General features: G+C 38.4%; 1 protein-coding gene across 17 annotated transcripts in view; it reads left to right on the top strand.

Moving 5' to 3' along the window:
• Positions 1–3,368: 3,368 nt before the first annotated feature.
• LOC111843067 (receptor-type tyrosine-protein phosphatase C-like) overlaps positions 3,369–27,361 on the top strand; it is a 43,192-nt gene continuing 19,199 nt past the window's right edge. For 4 of the 17 annotated variants that reach the window (XM_072699662.1, XM_072699659.1, XM_072699657.1 and 1 more), the window contains exons 1-3: positions 3,369–3,504; positions 3,608–3,702; positions 15,200–15,256. In XM_072699662.1, coding sequence (XP_072555763.1) covers positions 3,648–3,702; positions 15,200–15,256 — 112 coding nt within the window. In that variant the 5' untranslated portion in view covers positions 3,369–3,504; positions 3,608–3,647. Of the gene's footprint in view, positions 3,505–3,607; positions 3,703–15,199; positions 15,269–16,256; positions 16,329–17,965; positions 18,038–21,383; positions 21,456–23,095; positions 23,168–24,610; positions 24,880–26,143; positions 26,301–26,519; positions 26,592–27,361 lie in introns of those variants that run through there. The other 13 variants (XM_072699660.1, XM_072699658.1, XM_072699656.1 and 10 more) reach the window with 10 other exon arrangements.

The following is a 27,361-nucleotide window of genomic DNA, read 5'->3' as shown; positions in this document are numbered from 1 at the left end:
AAGAAATTATATTTAAATACTGAAGCATGCTAGCTTTGTCATTTCAGTGTCTGTCTTCAAGTCACCTCGGTACTTGAAGTTACTAACATATGCATCCAAATATTTCCATCCATCTATTTTCTGTACCTGCTTGTCCTATGCTGGTGATGGGGGGGGGGGGGGCAAGGCAGGGAAAAACCCAGGATGGGGCGGCAATGCATCACAGACATAGATGAATTTGTTGATCTCAACTACACCTTGTTTGGCTAATCAATACCTCATGAACATTAATTAATTGATTGATTGATTGGTTAATTAATTAATTAGGTTAATTAATTGAGCTGGAAATTTAATGGATACATTGAATGGCTGGGGATCCCCCGAGGAGAAGTCTGGGGAGCAGTGCTGCGGTCCTCTATCTACGCAAAAGGTAACTTGAAATTTAAAAAAAATTGTATTATTATTATTTTTAAAAATTATTATCATACTAAGCCGGCCTTTACAAAGGAACTGTGTCTCAACCAGAGACCTAAGTATTACTTTACGTTAAAAATCTTCTCAGAATGTGCACAGTTCCTAAGAGCACCATCTTCTGTAGCTCCTTAGCACAAGGCTTCCTGGGGAGAACCCCCAGGTCACTGAATCCCTTCCTTAGGGGTCCCAGTGCTCCAGTGACAACTGGCACTATGATTGTTTTTGTGGCCCGATCTCTGTATTTGCCAACCTTATCTGTTTCTTTTGTTAGAAGATTAGGGTCATCTGGGATTGCAACATCGATTACGAGGCATGTTTTCGCCTTCTTGTCGCTAATACGGCTCTATCGGTGTTAATGGCCATGTCCCACATAGCTGTGATCGAGGCACCGGTGTTTGTGACTGCATGTGGGTCATGGTCAAGCCAACGCTCAGGCACTTCGTGGTCGAGTTCCTTGCAGATCGCCCAGTTCAGATAATTCGCCATTTTGTTGTACCTATGACGGTATTTGGCAGATGCTAACACTGGGCAGCCAGCCACAATGTGGTTTACATGCTTGCCAAATTGACGGCATACTCTGCATTTACTATCGACATCCATCTTAAGAATGGCTTTTTGATGGAGCAGAGTATTCAGTGCCTGATCTTGTGCTGCAAGCAATAAACTCTCAGTCTCTCCTTTTAGGCCTGAGTTTCGAAGCCATACCAGTGATGCTTCTTTATCTACATACTGTTAGTCAAGTAGCTTTACTATTATTATTATTATTATTATTATTTTAAACTGTTTATTGGTAATATTTTTAATACTCTTATTGCCACCCACCAAGTTTTAAGCTTGATTTTCTTTTGCAGAGTATAGTATTTATTCGAATTTTTCTGATCTGCAGCCCCCCCCCCCCCCCCCCCGCCCTGTGTCTGAAGAGTTGTTGTGTTCTTGTGCCCGATGCTGCCTGCTACAGTATAGGGTTAAGGGTTAGAGTGGCTCTAAACAAGGTGATCTTGACCAAGATAAGTGGGTTGGAAGATGGATGAAATCCTGCACATTTTCCCAACCCACTATCTCTCACTAGGTGGCTTCTGTTGCACAGCAAACATGCATAAACTGACAAGAAATCAGGCGCATCAAAAGCAGTGAAATGTGTTATCAAACATGCTATTTATTCCTCGATGCATTTGTCTGAGGAAATGCCCCAAATTAATATACTTTATGGGCTCTTTGTCCTGCTATACTTTGAGAAGGCTTTATGAATTGGTTTGTCATATGATTTCTCCAAATCGAATGGAAATGCCAAATAAATAAACGGCACCTTGCAGAAAGTCTCGAGTGGGTGGGTTTTAGTCTGCACACTTTTGCTTTACAAAAATGTAGGCAGTTATTCATTGTAGTGTGTGTGTGTGTGTCTATGTGTGTGTTTTTTTTAAAGATCTGGGGCCACCCACATGTATCCGGTTTGTTAGTATTGTTACATTTGTGCTGAATGGAAAGAACTGTTATATATATATTTCTTGGACTGTTACAGTTCCAGTTTATTTTGCGTTTGTTTTAATGTCCACAAACTGGTGTATCCTACTGAGCTGGTTGTATAACCTTAGAGTTTTGTAATCGGTTTGTGAGAGTGATGAATATAATATTTAAGTCGGCGTTCTACAGTGTTTCTGTACGTCAGATAGGTGCATTACAGCTGGCAACTTATAATGTTTTCACATTAGAGTGATGCCTGTGAAGGTTTTTGATGGCTGATCTTCTCATCGACCCTCCCCACAAACATAAATAGCTTTTCAGGATGTGGTACATGCAAAAGTGTTATGAGCCATCATGAAATTCAGTTTTCAGGAGATTAAGTCCAAGATAAACACTGTCTTAAGGAAACTTTGTCTGAACTGCAAAGTTACATGGTTTCTAGGCACTGCACACATGATAATGGACATTCAGGTTTGTCTACTCTGTAGCAGAATTGCTAATGACTAAATAGAAGGTACAGTACAGGACAGATTACCACAATACAGCGGTCAAAACTTGACCAACCCCAATGCTGTGTAAGGTTTCGATTCTGATCCTTCGCATGAGTGAAGCTGATCTCAATGGGAGGGCCTCAGAAGAGAGTCAGAATTCTTTCAAAAATGCATTTCAATTGAACCACTCCCACCACCTACATACATTTTCCCTCAGGTATTGAAATGACTCAGCTTGGAAAGTCAATCTGCCCATGACAGGGGAATGAAAAAGTCAATAAGCTATGCCGTAAGTAATACCTAAAGTATTTTTACATTCAGCAGACACTTTTAACAATGTACATTTCAGAAAGCCAGATAAGATAATCCCTGGAGCTACTGGGGTTAAGGGCCTTGCTGAAGGATCCAACAGTGAAATCACTCGGCCGACCCTGGGACTTGAATCAATGACCTTCTGAGCATAGACACAGCATGCAAACCCACTAAGCCACAGACCAGACATGTTATTTAATTCATTTAGCAGTTAGATTAATGGCAGTTTTGTGTTAAAATGCTAACAGTACAAATGCAAATTAAAAAACTTTAGCAGTTTGCCGTCACACAAATACATTATGATATTTTCCACATAACGCAATTAATTTGATGTATCGTCAATAAATATAATCTCTGCATGTCAAACCAAGGACACATGCACTTGAAAAGGTTTGTGTCAGCCTATGCTACAACAAATTCCAAACTCTAAACGATAAAATAAGCTATCAAGGAGGTTGTTTCATTCCCTATAACTCATACCTGTGATATCAACCAAAAAGTAGACTAAAGGCCCAACCGATGTTTGCTTTTAGGAAGGTTAACTCGACTATTTTAAAGTTGCCTCATTAAGTTCAGTTGGAGTGGCTGGGGAATGCTAAGTTAAAGTTCGACAGATGAGAAACGACACAAACGGAACTGTGGCGCAGTTGAAATGCAGCTTCCTGTGCAGAAGGCCTTACGTAAAGAGCTTTAGGTTAGATTTGCTTCTGCAAGTCAAGTAGCGAGACTTAGGGTTGGGGGAACACATACAGGAAACTGTGCACTCTGATAAGAAAGGCAAGAAAACGTATGTGAGACTTACCATTCGTAGTCTTCAGCAAAAAAGAAGAAATATATGTATTAGTATATAAATATAATGTCTAAAAGTGATTTTTTTTTGTGTTCAACAGGACGCATGGTGTGTCATTGGCTTGTTCTGATCTCCTGGACATGGCTGGACTTCCTGGCTTTCTAATCCTGTTGGCTGTCATCCACTTGGGAAACAGTAAGTCATTTAAAGAATATTGTCAAAGTATAATATTGATCTATAATGTACCCGATAGAAATTTGTTTGAAGTTTCTGAAACTCCAATAATTCTCATTGGTGTGCTAATGTGACATATGGATATGTAACATAAATTTGGCTATATAAAAGTAACAGAGACAGACAATTAATTGCATTGTATATTCATTTTCCTAACTAAGGGGTTTTAATAAAGTCGTTACGACTGTATACTTGTTTTTTTGGCTAAGTGTACAAAATTGCACAGGTTTCCTAATACAAAAAGATTTGTAAAAGAGCTATAAGATGTGAGAGGGAAGGAATTAAATTAATTCAATATTAAACTTAATTCAATTATTCAAACTTAGCTAATGCTTTACAACTTCCGCAAGTTTCAGTTTTGAGAAATTAATGGTAGACGTACTTTTGAGACAATGAGCAAAAAGAGAAGTGTGCATATGTATCGTTTTGGAACGAGCTCGGGGACAGCTAATTCATTTTTAGTAAAGCACATATTCTCTGCTCATTAGCAGAGATTTCTCTACGCGCAAATTATGTTTGTCTACTACAAACTGCATTTACGAGGCAGACAAAAACTCGGAGATTGTCGGATAAACTGGGTGTGCCGTTCCATTGCTATTTTAATCTCGATTTTATACTGACATGTCAGCCGTCGGATCACCGCTAATGTTTCATGTTACATGTTTTTACTGTGTCAATTGTCTGATGTAGAGTTTGATTTAGATTTTTTTGTTCTCTGTAATTTTTGTTTGCTATAACTCTTCATCTGAATTAATGGTGCACCTGAGCGTAAAATGTGTAATAGGCCAGTTATTTAATTTGATCCATGGGGGCTAAATTGCAACATCAATCACGTAGTTACTGGTCATGTAAAATACAGTTTGATATTTGGACGTCTTACAAACCGTGGTTCCGGTCTTAGGTCAAATACTTTATGAGCTCCGAGTCATGCTATACTGTGAGAAGGCTTTATGAATTGGTCTGGATTTGGAAGGCAAGTGTGTGAGCAAACTGTGCAATGTCTCGACTTATGCAAAGATCAATCAATTTCTATAAAATTTTATGTACATTTATAAAGTCTTGTAAGAAAAATAGTGACTGAAATCGAAAACAGTAGTTATTTTTAAAATGAATACTTTCATAGAGACAAAAAAGTTTCTAAAACGATACACTGTGTGTTGTCTTCCACTGACCAATCAGTGTAGAGAATAACTACTGCAGCTTTTCATAATAATAGCTTTGGATAGTTCAATATAATACTTCCTGCTCTGTATAAGAAGGAATTGACATATATAGGAAGGCATTTTCTGATTGTTAATTTTAATTTGGAGGCAGATGCCTACAGACAAAGTAATTTGAAACGCCTCATGTACAATAAGCAGGTATTATAATTAAAGTAAATGAGCCTAACTACTTTAGGTCTGACTCCCAAGAAGCTAAAGTACGGTATAGAACATACCAGACTGAAAGTAAACCTACTGCTAAAGTGTGGTTAAGCACATGGCAACTTGCAGCCTTCCTAGCTGAGCTAATATTTTTGATATAGTACAACCTCTGGTTCCTTATTACTTCTCCAATATAATTTTCACGCTATAATTGGCAATCCACTTTTAATAGCAAACGTTCTTTGAATCTAATTTGAACTATTCTTCCACCATGATGTGACACTCCGTGGGCTGACTACGGCCTATAGCCATTACCAAATTTAGCCACTAGTTCAGTTGGTGATTGAGATATACTGTTGGTATATTTGAATTAGCTAGAGTATAGATATTCATCATAATTGATCATGTTTAATAAACATATCTTCTAGAAATAATATACGATAATGTATCATCCTGAAAGATAGATATAGCTAGCAACGGACAATGATATTCCATCAAATTTTTGTTCAGCCGTATCACCAGCTGAGAAAAAAATGCTAATATATCATTTATTCTAAATTATTTTGAAATATTTTGTTTTTTTCTGGTTTTCTTATTGATTACATTGCATTTGGATTTATAACCAAGTAGCGAAATTTCAATGTTGTTTAATTAAAGATGGTTTATCAGGGCAAACTGATATCTTGGCAGAGTTATTCTCATTATAGTATTGCTGAGTATCTATCTATCTATCTATCTATCTATCTATATACACATATATGTACATTTAAGTATTTTTATTCTTTAAATCGTGTAAATTTAACACAATTACGTATGTATAGTTGTGATGCTGTCTGACTGCTAATTATTTTACACTCGTCTTCTGATCTTGTCAATAGCAGCAGCCCTGAAGTCAGACCACTTCCTAATTCCATTTTGAGATGAACTTATACTTGTTCTCTCATTAGCAGCAGCCTGCTAAAATGGTAAACGAAAAAAAAAATGTCAGAAAGAGGAAGCTTCAAAATGAAGAAGTTGGCTGTCAAAGGGACCCCACAGTAACAAAGCGTCTGGAGAATGAAACATTTGTACATTTGGCTTCCTCATGATTGCTTTTTGTAAAAAAAATGTCAAAATGTTCGTGCCAAATACGCGGTAATACAAAAAAACATGTCGCTTATATAAATGTATGTTATTGAAATATAAATGTACTATTATTCAATATAAATAGCATGAGAAAGAGGGGCAAGTTGCCAGCATACAAATAAGGAGCAGAACTCAAGAGACACGATAACTCAGTAAGTAAGGAAAGCAGCTCATGTGACAGTGGAAGTCACAGAAATGGGTAATCAATCAGCTTCAGGTTGTCAAAAACCATGTTTAAATATCTGACCGTTATTTTAAGATAAAAATGTAACATATGTTTGATGTGATGTGTATGATTATTTATGAGTCATTAAGGAATGTAGTAATGCATCTTCACCAGTGGAATAAATTATCTTAAAATGTTGCGGCAGAACCGTTATGTACCTTTGCAAAGAGATCAAGGGAAGGACAGAAAGTCAACCGATTTTGTTTTATGTGAATAACTATGATAATCCCAAGAAACATGGAGTATTTTTATACTCTGTAATTGGGTTAGGGGGTAAAACCTAGTCAAGGGGATCTTAAATTGTGTGCTACAGATGCATAAATTAAGTAAAAGCATGGCTATCTGAGAACTATCTGTGGAACTTGACTGAAATACATTTACATTACATTTCATTATTTAGCAGATGTTTTTACTCAAAGAGATGTCCAGCTGATAAAGGGGGGTTGGACAGTCCCTCGAGCAATCAGGGTTAAAGGCCTTACTCAAGGGCCCAATGGTAAAATCACTCCATCAGCTTTGGGATTTCAACCACCAACCATCTAATCACAGGCACAACTTAACCTGAAGAGCCAGACACTGTTTCTACAGATACATTCAGGCTCGTGTCTTTTTGTAGGCTTTGTGCTGGGTTTATATAACATAACAGCCCTTGTACAAAAGGCCAATTATTAATTTGTATAGGGGATTACATGACTTTCATATGCTTGCACTGAGTCACTGATTTTCATCTTTTTACATGTCCAAGCTCCAAAGATTGGGACCCAGCCAGTTTTTGGATTGAATTAATTTGGTTGTGTTTTATAGTATAGATACTATTAGTTTGTCATTGCAACACAGATCGAAAACCTGCTTCTGTGCACAACCCTTTTTGGACCAGACCACCAAATTTTTTTTTATAAAAGCCTGTAACTTAACCAAAACAATTAATTCATGTCTCAAAAAAATTCCATGAATGAAATAGCCAGTGCCAGCAAAATGAGATGTACAATCAGCATAGTTTTAACCATGAGAGTCAAAATGCTTAGATATATTGTCGAAATGTCAGTGTAAGTCTGCTGCTGAGGTCCACAATGCTGAAAGAGAGTGAGATCCCACTTTCTCAATGTCACTGACTGGTCATTTTTTATTAGAAAACTGCTACTTATTCATGTCAAAGACACCAATTTTAACATTGCGAAGCTCTACATTACATTATGTAAAGTTCACTGGCAAGAGAAAACACTCGCATGCACATGTAACTTCTTCAGATCTCAAGACACAGTACAATAGCAAACAAAAGAATCACACAGCACTGTATAACACAAAAACAACAAAATGGCAAAACCATGTACCGTGAGAACCAAAAACACAACAACGCCATATCACTGCAACTTATTCAGTATATTTTAAAATCATTTTGAAAGCTTGGTTAACTGTTTTGCATGTGGTGACTAACACAATAATCACATATATGTAGTTTTGGGGGTAAAATTATTACAATGGGAAACTATATAATCTATTTTGACCAACAAGGCTAAAGCAGCTGAAACCTGTGCCCATTGATGACAATTGTACAGAACCATTTGCAAACATTTGGAAATTTGTGTGAAGCAATTAGAAATGATGTCCTGCTGTGCAGAACTGATACTATAGTTTAGGGATTATGCTTCTTGTTTTGCAAATATTAGATGTCATTTGAGAAATGTACCAAAATAATCCAGGAATCTTAATAAACTGGACATAATATTGTTGGAGGTTTAGCTCACATGACCATCAAACAATATAATTTATCTTTCATTTCTGCTTTAAGTGTGAGGTAAAGACTGCTGCCGATGTCCTGACACTGAAAATTCCCCATGACTACATTTTATATGATGCCAAGCAACACTATAAGCAACTCGCCTACATGTCGTCACTAAAGTCATCAATATGGCTACCAAGCAAACAATGACAGATACACTCGGAGTCTAGCCAATTTAGATATAAATGTTAGACACTGCAGATGATGAAGAACTGCATTACTTGTATGTTCGCAAGAAATATAAAATGCATTGTCTTAACTAGATAATTAATTTTTTAATAATTAACATTGGTATGCAAATAGATGCTATCATATAATAAATTACATTTTTTGGGTGATAAAAGTCAAATGGTTCAATCAAGTTGTAGTATAGAAATGTGTAACCAATGAACAATACTGCTATTTATATATAACACATTCAAAATTTTGTGAGGCCCTAGCAGTGACAGGTAGGGAGATGATTAATATCACACAGCCTGTATCCAGGGCTATATATATATATATATAATTGCATGTATAATTCCACAGAAGATATTTATTGTCAATAATTGAAATTTGCTCACTTGAAAAACTGTTTAAAAACAGATTCACATACAAAATCCTAAGAATTTTAAAGGGATATATTTTGGTCAGAAATATATAACGTGTGACCCATGTTAGCAGTGAAGTTACTGTCTACAGCCCAGAATGCATTTCCTCCACAGTGCAGCTTTCCACTGCGGCCTTCTTCAGGTAGGCAGCTGAGCCTCGCCTTGCAGAAAGCGTGCAGCTAGCAGGCTTCCCATTGAGAACAGAGCAAAACCACATCCTGGTACCAGTTATTGTTTCTTCAGAAACACACCTTCACAGACAGTTGTCCATTTGCGAACTTATGCAGCACTGTCAGTATGTATACATGGGAGGTGGCAGTCTTTGCTATTTGTAAAAACGATCGAAAATTTGATAGTTCATTAGATTCTTTTTAGTACTTTAATAAGCATCACTATTTTGATATTTTGCTGAAATATGTATCTCAGGTATTCCTGTTTTAGTGCTGCTTTTAGTGTGCCTAATTAGGACAGGTTGGATTGGTTGGTTACATTGAGATTGAAATCTTTATTCATCTTAGATTGTAGGGATTACATTTGCCACCCCTACTGTCCATATTTAACACACACTAAAATGTCTCATTATGGAGTTTCAAGCAAAAATTTTAGCTGTTGTTTAAAATCAAAAGAAAGACATGTACTTTGTAGTATATGTCATAAAAAGCTGTTAATTATTTTATCTATATATTATTTTTTTCCTTCAATGGTTCAATGAGAGATCCATTTCAACTACAAGGTCCATTAAAGAATTACTCATTCAGTAGTTTATAAACATTTTCCAGTAGGTGAGGTACCTTCAGTCATGCAGGAATTCAGAAAATGAAAACATAACATTTAATGAAAATGGACTGATTTGTCTGATCCTCCTATGATTCAGTTTTATTTTAGCTATTGTAGTCTATTTATGAGTCGTGGCTGAAAGTTTTCATTATTTTTTAATTGGCATAGAAATATGATTTTAGAGGCCTAAGTAATATACATTTAAAAATAACATTCATTTCCACAAATCAGCTATTATGTAGTTCAATTTAATAATGTAAATAATATATTATGTAATTTGTAGCACAACAGTATGTACTGGCTGAAATATGTAAATGTAGTCAATCAATAATAACTTTTCAGAAGACTCATCAGCCAATTTTCATATTAAATTCACAGTTATAAAAACATAGCGAGGAACATTTTACATTTTTAAAACATAGCGAGTAACATTTTTACAATGTTACATTTTTCATTTGCAGTGAAAATTTAATATTATAGCAGTAAGTTGCAGTATTTTATACTAGTAATTTTCAAACATGTATGTTAATGTGTAGCTTTCAAAGTTGAAACCAAAAACAGCTAAAGAAAACTATGCCATACATCAGCTTCTCAGGAAGTTGTGGCTAAGTGTTGAAATAGTGATCTGTCTACAGAGCTCGCTGCTATGGCAACCAGGTTATGCCATTTAGGGAGCCTGAAGTTGCTAACCACTTCTATCAACACAACTTTCCTTTTCAGCTCTACTCTGAAGAACTCAATGTAAGGGGCTGAAAGACAATATCCAAATGCATGTAATGTGTGTATGAATGTGTGCACATGATCCTTTTGTAACCTGATCCCTGTATAAATGCACACATATATAAATAGACAAAATAGGCAAAGCCAACATTTAGCCTATTTCATAACTGTCTAAGCAGTGTTTAAATGCATTAAGACAGAGTGAGGTCCTTAAAAATCTCCCACCAACTGACAATACTTTCAGAGATAAAAAAGGAGGGAAACCTTTCCCCAGTCATCTCTCATTTAGCAAGTTTTATGAACCGTATGGTACTTTTTTACCCAAATAGCATATTATATTGTGCAATATCATGTTCTAAGTTGGGCAGCATGGTGGTGCGGTGGTTAGCACTGTTGCCTCACAATTCTGAGATCAGCGTTTGAGTTTCCACCAGGGTTCCAAGTGTGTGGAGTTACTATGTTCTCCCTGTTTCATCCAGGCAGTGTTGGGGAAAGTTACTTTTAAATGTAATATATTACAATACTGAGTTACTCCCCCCAAAAAGTAACTAATTGCATTACTTAGTTACTTTTTATGGAAAGTAATGCGTTATATTACTTTTGAGTTACTTTTGCGTTACTTATTTCTTACCTGGCTAAAGCTTTATGTTGTTCAGGCCTTAGACGTGTTTTTTTGACTAAGAAATTCAGCATTCAACAACAGCCTTTATAACCTCACCTTAAGGGGCAGCATGTGGCTCAGTGGGCCTGTGATCACAAGGTCACCGGTTCAAGCCCAGCCTCAGCACATCTGCAGGTCCTTGAGCAAAACCCTCAACCCCCAGCTCCCTGGGTGCCACTACAAAGAGTATTATTATTTCATTTTCTTTTAAAAACACATATATAGAATAATAATATAGAATTATATAATATTCTCAGAACTTTCAGAGCTATGCATGCCATTTAAAAAAAATCTCAACATTAATTATTGAAAGTTGAAAATTAATATGTTTGTTAAGTTTTTATTTTTGTTTTGGTAGGCTATGGCCTACATAAAGTAAATTCACTGTCCAATGAGATAACAAAGAGTGCAATATAGGCTAGATAATTGCCATTGTGAAATAAGTTATATTAGGGCAAAAGACAGATCTTAAACATTTTAAATGTTTAATAACTTTTTAGAGAACAATGAAATTGTACTACAGAACAAACAACATCCCCAATTAAACATAAATCTTTCAGCTATAATTTGAAAAATTGCTTGACATAGCCTAAACAAATGTATAAGCTGATTGCAATAGACCAAAACTCTTGAGTTTTCTACTAAGTGTCCTCAAACAAAAATTAGTTTTCATCCTGACGCCGTGGGGATATTTGTAGCAAAAATCAATGCGGCTTTGAAAATGCATTCCGAGCTGACCACGCCCACCCTACGGCAATCATGCCTCTGTGAAATTTCTTATTTACTCAAGTGATCTGAATTCCTTAGTTCAATTTTTATCAGATTATTCAAGTCAGCCTATGTGTTTCTATGATGCTTCAAAAACATTATTTCTCTGTTCATGCTCCACTTCATCTGCCAATGAATTCAACGATCTTATCAAATCTCCAGCCGCCATGTTTCAAACGATCTAAACGTAACGCGCTTCCGCCAATCCCCGCCTTGATGCAATGATTGCCGTAGGGTGGGCGTGGTCAGCTCGGAATGCATTTTCAAAGCAGCACTGAGTGCGTGATTCTACGTGACTACGTTCGTTTTAATTAAATATTTTTTTAAGCAAATTAATTAAAATAGAAAAGTAACTCGCGCTACTTTTTAAAAAAAGTAACTCAAATATTAATGTGTAAATTTATAAAGTAATGCGTTATATTACTCGTTACTTAAGAAAAGTAATATTATTACGTAACGCACGTTACTTGTAACGCGTTACCCCCAACACTGCATCCAGGTACTCTGCTTTCCCCCCCACAGTCCAAAAACATGTTGAGGAAATTGGAGTTCCAAATTTGCCCATAGCTGTTAATGGTGCATGAGTGTGCCCTGCAATGGGTGGGCACCCCATCCTTGAGTACAACAAATGGCTTCAGAAAATGGATGGATGAGCTGAGTTTTATTTATGTAGCAATGAGAGTCAAACAATCCCTGAAGCAATTGAGGTAAAGGGCCTTGTTTAAGGGCCAAACGGTGAAATTGTCAACCATGGAATTTGGCAACTTCCAATTAGAAGAACAGCAAAACCCACTGAGCCACAAACTGCCATCATAGTGATTAAAAATAATGAAGGTAGTCCAGTAAACTACTTGAACTAAACTACAAAAGAAAAAATTATCGCCATCGCCCACTGGTGCCTACCCCTTCACAGGGCACACATATACCATTTACACACACATTTACACCTACTGACAATTTACCAACTCTGTTTCCTAATCATACTTTGTTGGGAAAATGGATGATATTTTTAAAGGGAAGCAGGGAGAACAAATAATTAAACTCATAGACAGTATGAATGGATGGACATTCTGCTGTTACAGGTTCTGTCTGTATGTCTTTCACTCTGACTTGTAGACAGTATGAATGGATGGGCATTCTGCTGTTACAGGTTCTTTTGTCTGTGTGTCTTTCACTCTGACTTGTAGACAGTATGAATGGATGGGCATTCTGCTGTTACAGGTTCTGTCTGTATGTCTTTAACTCTGACTTGTAGACAGTATGAATGGATGGGCATTCTGCTGTTACAGGTTCTTCTGTCTGTGTGTCTCTCAATCCGAGATGTAAGACAGTATGAATGGATGGGCATTCTGCTGTTACAGGTTCTTCTGTCTGTGTGTCTCTCAATCCGAGATGTAAGACAGTATGAATGGATGGGCATTCTGCTGTTACAGGTTCTTCTGTCTGTGTGTCTTTCGCTCTGACTTGTAGACAGTCAGTTTATTTTTCCGTTTCCGGATTTCAAAATGATTTCTGGTAGGTGGCACAGTTTAGCAGCCTGTATCCTGGGTAGGATAAAGAGGAAATCCAAAAGGTCTGTGAAAAATATTAGACAGATGTTAGGTTTCAACAGACAGTTTAATCATATTTTTCTATTCTTCATCAGATCTACTCCATCTCATAATGTAGCTAAGTGTCCGTATAGTTTTATGTAGTGTTGGTATTGTATAATATAATAAATACAAATTTATTCTAGTATTTACTCATTTGCTTGCAACCATTATAAAGCTGCTGAATCTGTGGTAGATGGCTCTCCTTCACTACATTCTATGGCTTTGTTGGTTCATTTTAGGCAAAAGCACAAAATCTGCAATCATAAAGAGTAAAATGACACCTTGAGAAACAGTATATAGCCAAATGTATTGGGACACCTGCCTTTACATACACGTGAACTTCAATGACATCCCATTCTTAATAAATAGGCTTTAATATGGAGTTGGCTCACCCTTTGTAGCTATAACAGCTTCACCTCTTCTGGGAAGGCTGTCCACAAGGTTTAGGAGTGTGTTTATGGGAATTTTGACCATTCTTATAGGAGAGCATTTGTGAAGTCAGGCACTGTTGTTGGACGAGAAGGCCTGGCTTGCAGTCCCTACTCTATCTACTCTATCGGGTTGGGGTCAGGGCTCTGTGCAGGCCAGTCTTGTTCCTCCACACCAGACTCACTCATCCATGTCCTTATGGACCTTGCTTTGTGCACTGGTCATGTTGAAACAGGAAGGGGCCATCCCCAAACTGTTCCCACAAAGCTGGGAGCATGAAATTGTCCAAAATGGCTTCAAATGCTGCAGCATTAAGAGTTCCTTTCACTGGAACTAAGGGGCTAAGCCCAACCCCTGAAAAACAACCCCACACCATAATCCCCCCTCCACTAAACTCTACACTTGGCACAATACAGTCAGGGAAGAACTGGTCTCCTGGGAACCACCAAACCCAGACTTGTTCATCGGATTGCCAGACAGAGAAGTGTGATTCGTCACTCCAGAGAACACGTCTCTACTGCTCTAGAGTCCACCACTGCATCCGACCCTTTGCATTGCACATGGTGATATAAGGCTTGGATGCAGCTGCTCATTCCATGAAGTTCTCTACACACTGTTCTTGAACTAATCTGAAGGCCACATGAAGTTTGGAGGCTTGTAGCTATTGATTCTGTTGACAGTTGGCGAGTCAGCATGCGTTGTCCCCATTCTGTGATTTTATGTGACCTACCACTTCCTGGCTTAGTTGCTGTTGTTCCCAATTGCTTCCACTTTGTTATAATACCAATAACAGTTGACTGTGGAAATTTCACAAATGGACTTATTGCACAGGTGGCATCCTATCACGGTACCACGCTTGAATTCACTGAGCTCCTGAGAGAGACCCATTCTTTCGCAAATGTTTGTAGAAGCAGTCTGCATGTCTAGGTGCTTGATTTTATACAGCCGTGGCTATAGAAGTGATTGGAGAGCCTGATTTCAATGACTTGGAGGGGTGTCCCTTTTGACAATATAGTGTATGTTATATTGGTTACATCAATTTTAAACAGTCTGAGCTAGACAAAAAATAAATGTTTTGGTTTCTACAAGCCACTGTTTGTGATGGATCTGACAAAACATCAAAAACGTACATGAATATTCACTTTTCAACTATAAAACACACACATTTATGTAAAAAAAAATTTAAATAATATAAATAGATAAGGGATCCATTCCATTTAAAATTTCTTTTTAGAAATTTGAAAGCACCTTTCTTTAAAAAAGAATATATTCAAGAACAAGGTTATTTTCATACCATCCAGTAAGGCGGAGTGATGGTGAAGTGAAGAGCCTGGGATCGGGGCCAGATTATTAAATGTGAATTTACATGCATTGTCTTCCATGCTCCACAGCATCTCACTGCATTCATTGGTCTGTTTATCCACAGCCAACCCAGAAGTAAAATCCACACCCGCCCCCAACAACCCAACCAAACAACCATCTGGTGAGGCTGTCGGTAATGTATCACTGTGTTATTGAACAATATTGCTTAGGAGAAAAATACATACTCTGATATTCAATTGTTTATTGTGCTCTATATGCATGGTTGTGTCAAATTGTGGGTCTTCAGGTAAAGAATCTGAAAGGTCAGCTCCATAGTACCTGCTTTTTAGCACTATCAACCATTACATGGAGATTGTGCCATAAGTGATTATAATGTGATCATTCTTACACACCACCTGCTCGGTCTCACACTGCACGCACTGGATTTGTCAGTAAGTGTCAGTAGTGTCCTTTCTCAGGGTAAATTTTCACTGTGTAATTGAATTAACGCTTAGACAAGGACAACATGCTCTGTCCTCCATATTCTGTTAACAGTCAGTTTGACAAAAGCATTCTTACCTGCAAACAGCTCTGCATCCACACTTAAAAAGGTCACTAATGACATTCTGCAAAGGAATATTTCAGGCTTTTGGTGAACTGTATTTATTGCAGGCTATGCTGGGTTTGATTTTGAATATTGAGAATTTTAAGCATGTAGCATTATATTTTACAAAGCCATGCTCACTCTGAAACAATCAGCTTCCTCACACCTGTTTTGTTGTGTAATCAGTGATACAGTCAGACTATTCAAAGGAATCACAATATGCTCTTTCTTGCACGCTCCCCGGCACTGTCTTACACTGCACGCACTGGATTTGGTTGCTCAGCCATCTCCATTACTCCAAACTCACCTGCATCCACTCCTGCATCCTCTCCTGGCAGTGTCAGTACTGTCCTTTCTCACGGTAAATTTTCACTGTGTAATTGAATTAATTTTTTTGTCAGTATTCAGTCCACAGGATCATATTATGATGTATCTCCCGCCCAAAATCTCAGCTCTATAACATTTGTTGTTTTACACTGTCAACCATAACTTTCAGCCCGTGAAAAGTGAAAGATACTCTGTCCTCCATGCTCCACTGCTCTTACTCACACTGCATTCATTGGTTTCGTTTTCTTAGCAGACAAAGCGGCAGCATCATCCTCACCTGCACTCATTACATCCTCATCTGGCAAAGATAACGCTGCTGGAGGTAATATTTCATGGCATTGCATGGAATTACTTTTTTAGTGAATATCTGCATAACTCCATCCTCACCCGCATGCAGTCTCTCATCCCCACCTGTCACTAATGTGGCTTCACAAGGTAAACTCTCATTGCAGTGTTGAACAACATTTTTATCCAAATGTGAGGTAGTTTTGGATATATATTTGGAGTTTGCAGTGTGTAGGATCATCGTATCCTCTGCCCCAAATCTCAGCCCTACAGCAGATCCATAATTGAAATCTGCTCACCTAAAAAAGATCAAATCTTCTATATCATACTAATGTCAACAGTAACACTGAAATTGTGCCATAAGTGATGATAATGTGATCATTCTTCCATGCCTCCGGCTCTGTCTCACACTGTACACATTGGATATGGTTTTTTGGTGAAAACCATCTCCACGACAGAATTCTTACCCGCACACACCTTTGCATTCTTAAATGACAATGTGACTAAAGTCAGTTTGTGTCATTGAACAATATTTTATCTTAGATGCCTAGAATTTTATTTTATTTAGGCGTTGAGAGTATTCATTATGATGAAATATTCTAGCATCTTTAGTCCAAAATCGCAGCCGCATAACAGCCATACCACAGCATCGTCAACCATAACTCTCTGGCTATACTAAGTCAATCACAACATCCCCTTTCTTCCACGCTCCCCTGCTCGGTCTCACACTGCACGCACTGGATTTGGTTGCTCAGCCATCTCCACAACTTCATCCTCATCTGTATCCATTCTCCCATCCTCATCTGTCACTAATATGGCTTCTAAAGGTAAACTCTCGTTGTTTTATTGAACAACATTTTACTTTAAATGTCCTGATATATTGTTTTTATACTTTGGCATTGAGGGCATTAAGTATGTGTAAATGTTATAGTATCTTCAGTCCACAATCTCAGCTACATAACAGCCGTTTCATAGCACTGTCATCCATAACTCTCAGACGAAGCTTAGACAAGGACAACATGCTCTGTCCTCCATATTCTGTTAACAGTCAGTTTGACAAAAGCATTCTTACCTGCAAACACCTCTGCATCCACACTTAAAAAGGTCGCTAATGACATTCTGCAAAGGAATATTACAGGCTTTTGGTGAACTGTATTTATTGCAGGCTATGCTGGGTTTGATTTTGAATATTAAGAATTTTAAGCATGTAGCATTATATTTTACAAAGCCATGCTCACTCTGAAACAATCAGCTTCCTCACACCTGTTTTGTTGTGTAATCAGTGATACAGTCAGACTATTCAAAGGAATCACAATATGCTCTTTCTTGCACGCTCCCCGGCACTGTCTTACACTGCACGCACTGGATTTGGTTGCTCAGCCATCTCCATTACTCCAAACTCACCTGCATCCACTCCTGCATCCTCTCCTGGCAGTGTCAGTACTGTCCTTTCTCACGGTAAATTTTCACTGTGTAATTGAATTAATTTTTTTGTCAGTATTCAGTCCACAGGATCATATTATGATGTATCTCCCGCCCAAAATCTCAGCTCTATAACATTTGTTGTTTTACACTGTCAACCATAACTTTCAGCCTGTGAAAAGTGAAAGATACTCTGTCCTCCATGCTCCACTGCTCTTACTCACACTGCATTCATTGGTTTCGTTTTCTTAGCAGACAAAGCGGCAGCATCATCCTCACCTGCACTCATTACATCCTCATCTGGCAAAGATAACGCTGCTGGAGGTAATATTTCATGGCATTGCATGGAATTACTTTTTTAGTGAATATCTGCATAACTCCATCCTCACCCGCATGCAGTCTCTCATCCCCACCTGTCACTAATGTGGCTTCACAAGGTAAACTCTCATTGCAGTGTTGAACAACATTTTTATCCAAATGTGAGGTAGTTTTGGATATATATTTGGAGTTTGCAGTGTGTAGAATCATCGTATCTTCTGCCCCAAATCTCAGCCCTACAGCAGATCCATAATTGAAATCTGCTCACCTAAAAAAGATCAAATCTTCTATATCATACTAATGTCAACAGTAACACTGAAATTGTGCCATAAGTGATGATAATGTGATCATTCTTCCATGCCTCCGGCTCTGTCTCACACTGTACACATTGGATATGGTTTTTTGGTGAAAACCATCTCCACGACAGAATTCTTACCCGCACACACCTTTGCATTCTTAAATGACAATGTGACTAAAGTCAGTTTGTGTCATTGAACAATATTTTATCTTAGATGCCTAGAATTTTATTTTATTTAGGCGTTGAGAGTATTCATTATGATGAAATATTCTAGCATCTTTAGTCCAAAATCGCAGCCGCATAACAGCCATACCACAGCATCGTCAACCATAACTCTCTGGCTATACTAAGTCAATCACAACATCCCCTTTCTTCCACGCTCCCCTGCTCGGTCTCACACTGCACGCACTGGATTTGGTTGCTCAGCCATCTCCACAACTTCATCCTCATCTGTATCCATTCTCCCATCCTCATCTGTCACTAATATGGCTTCTAAAGGTAAACTCTCGTTGTTTTATTGAACAACATTTTACTTTAAATGTCCTGATATATTGTTTTTATACTTTGGCATTGAGGGCATTAAGTATGTGTAAATGTTATAGTATCTTCAGTCCACAATCTCAGCTACATAACAGCCGTTTCATAGCACTGTCATCCATAACTCTCAGACGAAGCTTAGACAAGGACAACATGCTCTGTCCTCCATATTCTGTTAACAGTCAGTTTGACAAAAGCATTCTTACCTGCAAACACCTCTGCATCCACACTTAAAAAGGTCGCTAATGACATTCTGCAAAGGAATATTACAGGCTTTTGGTGAACTGTATTTATTGCAGGCTATGCTGGGTTTGATTTTGAATATTAAGAATTTTAAGCATGTAGCATTATATTTTACAAAGCCATGCTCACTCTGAAACAATCAGCTTCCTCACACCTGTTTTGTTGTGTAATCAGTGATACAGTCAGACTATTCAAAGGAATCACAATATGCTCTTTCTTGCACGCTCCCCGGCACTGTCTTACACTGCACGCACTGGATTTGGTTGCTCAGCCATCTCCATTACTCCAAACTCACCTGCATCCACTCCTGCATCCTCTCCTGGCAGTGTCAGTACTGTCCTTTCTCACGGTAAATTTTCACTGTGTAATTGAATTAATTTTTTTGTCAGTATTCAGTCCACAGGATCATATTATGATGTATCTCCCGCCCAAAATCTCAGCTCTATAACATTTGTTGTTTTACACTGTCAACCATAACTTTCAGCCTGTGAAAAGTGAAAGATACTCTGTCCTCCATGCTCCACTGCTCTTACTCACACTGCATTCATTGGTTTCGTTTTCTTAGCAGACAAAGCGGCAGCATCATCCTCACCTGCACTCATTACATCCTCATCTGGCAAAGATAACGCTGCTGGAGGTAATATTTCATGGCATTGCATGGAATTACTTTTTTAGTGAATATCTGCATAACTCCATCCTCACCCGCATGCAGTCTCTCATCCCCACCTGTCACTAATGTGGCTTCACAAGGTAAACTCTCATTGCAGTGTTGAACAACATTTTTATCCAAATGTGAGGTAGTTTTGGATATATATTTGGAGTTTGCAGTGTGTAGGATCATCGTATCCTCTGCCCCAAATCTCAGCCCTACAGCAGATCCATAATTGAAATCTGCTCACCTAAAAAAGATCAAATCTTCTATATCATACTAATGTCAACAGTAACACTGAAATTGTGCCATAAGTGATGATAATGTGATCATTCTTCCATGCCTCCGGCTCTGTCTCACACTGTACACATTGGATATGGTTTTTTGGTGAAAACCATCTCCACGACAGAATTCTTACCCGCACACACCTTTGCATTCTTAAATGACAATGTGACTAAAGTCAGTTTGTGTCATTGAACAATATTTTATCTTAGATGCCTAGAATTTTATTTTATTTAGGCGTTGAGAGTATTCATTATGATGAAATATTCTAGCATCTTTAGTCCAAAATCGCAGCCGCATAGCAGCCATACCACAGCATCGTCAACCATAACTCTCTGGCTATACTAAGTCAATCACAACATCCCCTTTCTTCCACGCTCCCCTGCTCGGTCTCACACTGCACGCACTGGATTTGGTTGCTCAGCCATCTCCACAACTTCATCCTCATCTGTATCCATTCTCCCATCCTCATCTGTCATTAATATGGCTTCTAAAGGTAAACTCTCGTTGTTTTATTGAACAACATTTTACTTTAAATGTCCTGATATATTGTTTTTATACTTTGGCATTGAGGGCATTAAGTATGTGTAAATGTTATAGTATCTTCAGTCCACAATCTCAGCTACATAACAGCCGTTTCATAGCACTGTCATCCATAACTCTCAGACGAAGCTTAGACAAGGACAACATGCTCTGTCCTCCATATTCTGTTAACAGTCAGTTTGACAAAAGCATTCTTACCTGCAAACACCTCTGCATCCACACTTAAAAAGGTCGCTAATGACATTCTGCAAAGGAATATTACAGGCTTTTGGTGAACTGTATTTATTGCAGGCTATGCTGGGTTTGATTTTGAATATTGAGAATTTTAAGCATGTAGCATTATATTTTACAAAGCCATACTCACTCTGAAACAATCAGCTTCCTCACACCTGTTTTGTTGTGTAATCAGTGATACAGTCAGACTATTCAAAGGAATCACAATATGCTCTTTCTTGCACGCTCCCCGGCACTGTCTTACACTGCACGCACTGGATTTGGTTGCTCAGCCATCTCCATTACTCCAAACTCACCTGCATCCACTCCTGCATCCTCTCCTGGCAGTGTCAGTACTGTCCTTTCTCACGGTAAATTTTCACTGTGTAATTGAATTAATTTTTTTGTCAGTATTCAGTCCACAGGATCATATTATGATGTATCTCCCGCCCAAAATCTCAGCTCTATAACATTTGTTGTTTTACACTGTCAACCATAACTTTCAGCCTGTGAAAAGTGAAAGATACTCTGTCCTCCATGCTCCACTGCTCTTACTCACACTGCATTCATTGGTTTCATTTTCTTAGCAGACAAAGCGGCAGCATCATCCTCACCTGCACTCATTACATCCTCATCTGGCAAAGATAGCGCTGCTGGAGGTAATATTTCATGGCATTGCATGGAATTACTTTTTTAGTGAATATTTGCATAACTCCATCCTCACCCGCATGCAGTCTCTCATCCCGACCTGTCACTAATGTGGCTTCACAAGGTAAACTCTCATTGCAGTGTTGAACAACATTTTTATCCAAATGTGAGGTAGTTTTGGATATATATTTGGAGTTTGCAGTGTGTAGGATCATCGTATCCTCTGCCCCAAATCTCAGCCCTACAGCAGATCCATAATTGAAATCTGCTCACCTAAAAAAGATCAAATCTTCTATATCATACTAATGTCAACAGTAACACTGAAATTGTGCCATAAGTGATGATAATGTGATCATTCTTCCATGCCTCCGGCTCTGTCTCACACTGTACACATTGGATATGGTTATTTGGTGAAAACCATCTCCACGACAGAATTCTTACCCGCACACACCTTTGCATTCTTAAATGACAATGTGACTAAAGTCAGTTTGTGTCATTGAACAATATTTTATCTTAGATGCCTAGAATTTTATTTTATTTAGGCGTTGAGAGTATTCATTATGATGAAATATTCTAGCATCTTTAGTCCAAAATCGCAGCCGCATAACAGCCATACCACAGCATCGTCAACCATAACTCTCTGGCTATACTAAGTCAATCACAACATCCCCTTTCTTCCACGCTCCCCTGCTCGGTCTCACACTGCACGCACTGGATTTGGTTGCTCAGCCATCTCCACAACTTCATCCTCATCTGTATCCATTCTCCCATCCTCATCTGTCACTAATATGGCTTCTAAAGGTAAACTCTCGTTGTTTTATTGAACAACATTTTACTTTAAATGTCCTGATATATTGTTTTTATACTTTGGCATTGAGGGCATTAAGTATGTGTAAATATTATAGTATCTTCAGTCCACAATCTCAGCTACATAACAGCCGTTTCATAGCACTGTCATCCATAACTCTCAGACGAAGCTTAGACAAGGACAACATGCTCTGTCCTCCATATTCTGTTAACAGTCAGTTTGACAAAAGCATTCTTACCTGCAAACAGCTCTGCATCCACACTTAAAAAGGTCACTAATGACATTCTGCAAAGGAATATTTCAGGCTTTTGGTGAACTGTATTTATTGCAGGCTATGTTGGGTTTGATTTTGAATATTGAGAATTTTAAGTATGTAGCATTATATTTTACAAAGCCATGCTCACTCTGAAACAATCAGCTTCCTCACACCTGTTTTGTTGTGTAATCAGTCATACAGTCAGACCATTCAAAGGAATCACAATATGTTCTTTCTTGCACGCTCCCCGGCACTGTCTTACACTGCACGCACTGGATTTGGTTGCTCAGCCATCTCCATTACTCCAAACTCACCTGCATCCACTCCTGCATCCTCTTCTGACAGTGTCAGTAGTGTCCTTTCTCACGGTAAATTTTCACTGTGTAATTGAATTAATTTTTTTGTCAGTATTCAGTCCACAGGATCACATTATGATGTGTTATCTCCCGCCCAAAATCTCAGCTCTATAACATTTGTTGTTTTACACTGTCACCCATAACTTTCAGCCTGTAACAAGTGAAAGATGCTCTGTCCTCCATGCTCCACTGCTCTTACTGACACTGCATTTATTGGTTTTGGTTTCTTAGCAGCCAAAGCCACAGCATCAACCTCACCTGCACTCACTGCATCCTCATCTGGCAAAGATAGCGCTGCTGGAGGTAATATTTCATGGCATTGCATGGAATTACTTTTTTAGTGAATATTTGCATAACTCCATCCTCACCCGCATGCAGTCTCTCATCCCGACCTGTCACTAATGTGGCTTCACAAGGTAAACTCTCATTGCAGTGTTGAACAACATTTTTATCCAAATATGAGGTAGTTTTGGATATATATTTGGAGTTTGCAGTGTGTAGGATCATCGTATCCTCTGCCCGAAATCTCAGCCCTACAGCAGATCCATATTTGAAATCTGCTCACCTAAAAAAGATCAAATCTTCTATATCATACTAATGTCAACAGTAACACTGAAATTGTGCCATAAGTGATAATAATGTGATCATTCTTCCATGCCTCCGGCTCTGTCTCACACTGTACACATTGGATATGGTTATTTGGTGAAAACCATCTCCACGACAGAATTCTTACCCGCACACACCTTTGCATTCTTAAATGACAATGTGACTAAAGTCAGTTTGTGTCATTGAACAATATTTTATCTTAGATGCCTAGAATTTTATTTTATTTAGGCGTTGAGAGAATTCATTATGATGAAATATTCTAGCATCTTCAGTCCAAAATCGCAGCCGCATAACAGCCATACCACAGCATCGTCAACCATAACTCTCTGGCTATACTAAATCAATCACAACATCCCTTTTCTTCCACGCTCCCCTGCTCGGTCTCACACTGCACGCACTGGATTTGGTTGCTCAGCCATCTCCACAACTTCATCCTCATCTATATCCATTCTCCCATCCTCATCTGTCACTAATATGGCTTCTAAAGGTAAACTCTCGTTGTTTTATTGAACAACATTTTACTTTAAATGTCCTGATATATTGTTTTTATACTTTGGCATTGAGGGCATTAAGTATGTGTAAATATTATAGTATCCTCAGTCCACAATCTCAGCTACATAACAGCCGTTTCATAGCACTGTCATCCATAACTCTCAGACGAAGCTTAGACAAGGACAACATGCTCTGTCCTCCATATTCTGTTAACAGTCAGTTTGACAAAAGCATTCTTACCTGCAAACACCTCTGCATCCACACTTAAAAAGGTCACTAATGACATTCTGCAAAGGAATATTTCAGGCTTTTGGTGAACTGTATTTATTGCAGGCTATGTTGGGTTTGATTTTGAATATTGAGAATTTTAAGTATGTAGCATTATATTTTACAAAGCCATGCTCACTCTGAAACAATCAGCTTCCTCACACCTGTTTTGTTGTGTAATCAGTCATACAGTCAGACCATTCAAAGGAATCACAATATGTTCTTTCTTGCGCGCTCCCCGGCACTGTCTTACACTGCACGCACTGGATTTGGTTGCTCAGCCATCTCCATTACTCCAAACTCACCTGCATCCACTCCTGCATCCTCTTCTGACAGTGTCAGTAGTGTCCTTTCTCACGGTAAATTTTCACTGTGTAATTGAATTAATTTTTTTGTCAGTATTCAGTCCACAGGATCACATTATGATGTGTTATCTCCCGCCCAAAATCTCAGCTCTATAACATTTGTTGTTTTACACTGTCACCCATAACTTTCAGCCTGTAACAAGTGAAAGATGCTCTGTCCTCCATGCTCCACTGCTCTTACTGACACTGCATTTATTGGTTTTGGTTTCTTAGCAGCCAAAGCCACAGCATCAACCTCACCTGCACTCACTGCATCCTCATCTGGCAAAGATAGCGCTGCTGGAGGTAATATTTCATGGCATTGCATGGAATTACTTTTTTAGTGAATATTTGCATAACTCCATCCTCACCCGCATGCAGTCTCTCATCCCGACCTGTCACTAATGTGGCTTCACAAGGTAAACTCTCATTGCAGTGTTGAACAACATTTTTATCCAAATATGAGGTAGTTTTGGATATATATTTGGAGTTTGCAGTGTGTAGGATCATCGTATCCTCTGCCCGAAATCTCAGCCCTACAGCAGATCCATATTTGAAATCTGCTCACCTAAAAAAGATCAAATCTTCTATATCATACTAATGTCAACAGTAACACTGAAATTGTGCCATAAGTGATAATAATGTGATCATTCTTCCATGCCTCCGGCTCTGTCTCACACTGTACACATTGGATATGGTTATTTGGTGAAAACCATCTCCACGACAGAATTCTTACCCGCACACACCTTTGCATTCTTAAATGACAATGTGACTAAAGTCAGTTTGTGTCATTGAACAATATTTTATCTTAGATGCCTAGAATTTTATTTTATTTAGGCGTTGAGAGAATTCATTATGATGAAATATTCTAGCATCTTCAGTCCAAAATTGCAGCCGCATAACAGCCATACCACAGCATCGTCAACCATAACTCTCTGGCTATACTAAATCAATCACAACATCCCTTTTCTTCCACGCTCCCCTGCTCGGTCTCACACTGCACGCACTGGATTTGGTTGCTCAGCCATCTCCACAACTTCATCCTCATCTATATCCATTCTCCCATCCTCATCTGTCACTAATATGGCTTCTAAAGGTAAACTCTCGTTGTTTTATTGAACAACATTTTACTTTAAATGTCCTGATATATTGTTTTTATACTTTGGCATTTAGGGCATTAAGTATGTGTAAATTTTATAGTATCCTCAGTCCACAATCTCAGCTACATAACAGCCGTTTCATAGCACTGTCATCCATAACTCTCAGACGAAGCTTAGACAAGGACAACATGCTCTGTCCTCCATATTCTGTTAACAGTCAGTTTGACAAAAGCATTCTTACCTGCAAACAGCTCTGCATCCACACTTAAAAAGGTCACTAATGACATTCTGCAAAGGAATATTTCAGGCTTTTGGTGAACTGTATTTATTGCAGGCTATGTTGGGTTTGATTTTGAATATTGAGAATTTTAAGTATGTAGCATTATATTTTACAAAGCCATGTTCACTCTGAAACAATCAGCTTCCTCACACCTGTTTTGTTGTGTAATCAGTCATACAGTCAGACCATTCAAAGGAATCACAATATGTTCTTTCTTGCACGCTCCCCGGCACTGTCTTACACTGCACGCACTGGATTTGGTTGCTCAGCCATCTCCATTACTCCAAACTCACCTGCATCCACTCCTGCATCCTCTTCTGACAGTGTCAGTAGTGTCCTTTCTCACGGTAAATTTTCACTGTGTAATTGAATTAATTTTTTTGTCAGTATTCAGTCCACAGGATCACATTATGATGTGTTATCTCCCGCCCAAAATCTCAGCTCTATAACATTTGTTGTTTTACACTGTCACCCATAACTTTCAGCCTGTAACAAGTGAAAGATGCTCTGTCCTCCATGCTCCACTGCTCTTACTGACACTGCATTTATTGGTTTTGGTTTCTTAGCAGCCAAAGCCACAGCATCAACCTCACCTGCACTCACTGCATCCTCATCTGGCAAAGATAGCGCTGCTGGAGGTAATATTTCATGGCATTGCATGGAATTACTTTTTTAGTGAATATTTGCATAACTCCATCCTCACCCGCATGCAGTCTCTCATCCCGACCTGTCACTAATGTGGCTTCACAAGGTAAACTCTCATTGCAGTGTTGAACAACATTTTTATCCAAATATGAGGTAGTTTTGGATATATATTTGGAGTTTGCAGTGTGTAGGATCATCGTATCCTCTGCCCGAAATCTCAGCCCTACAGCAGATCCATATTTGAAATCTGCTCACCTAAAAAAGATCAAATCTTCTATATCATACTAATGTCAACAGTAACACTGAAATTGTGCCATAAGTGATAATAATGTGATCATTCTTCCATGCCCCCGGCTCTGTCTCACACTGCACACATTGGATATGGTTTTTTGGTGAAAACCATCTCCACGACAGAATTCTTACTCGCACACACCTTTGCATTCTTAAATGACAATGTGACTAAAGTCAGTTTGTGTCATTGAACAATATTTTATCTTAGATGCCTAGAATTTTATTTTATTTAGGCGTTGAGAGAATTCATTATGATGAAATATTGTAGCATCTTCAGTCCAAAATCGCAGCCGCATAACAGCCATACCACAGCATCTTCAACCATAACTGTCTAGCTATACTAAATCAATCACAACATCCCCTTTCTTCCACGCTCCCCTGCTCGGTCTCACACTGCACGCACTGGATTTGGTTGCTCAGCCATCTCCACAACTTCATCCTCATCTGTATCCATTCTCCCATCCTCATCTGT

The sequence above is a fragment of the Paramormyrops kingsleyae genome, chromosome 15 (assembly GCF_048594095.1).
Source record: "Paramormyrops kingsleyae isolate MSU_618 chromosome 15, PKINGS_0.4, whole genome shotgun sequence".
Lineage (NCBI taxonomy): Eukaryota > Metazoa > Chordata > Actinopteri > Osteoglossiformes > Mormyridae > Paramormyrops > Paramormyrops kingsleyae.
Note: the sequence above shows the minus strand (reverse complement) of the source record. Positions and strands in the feature narration are given on the sequence as shown.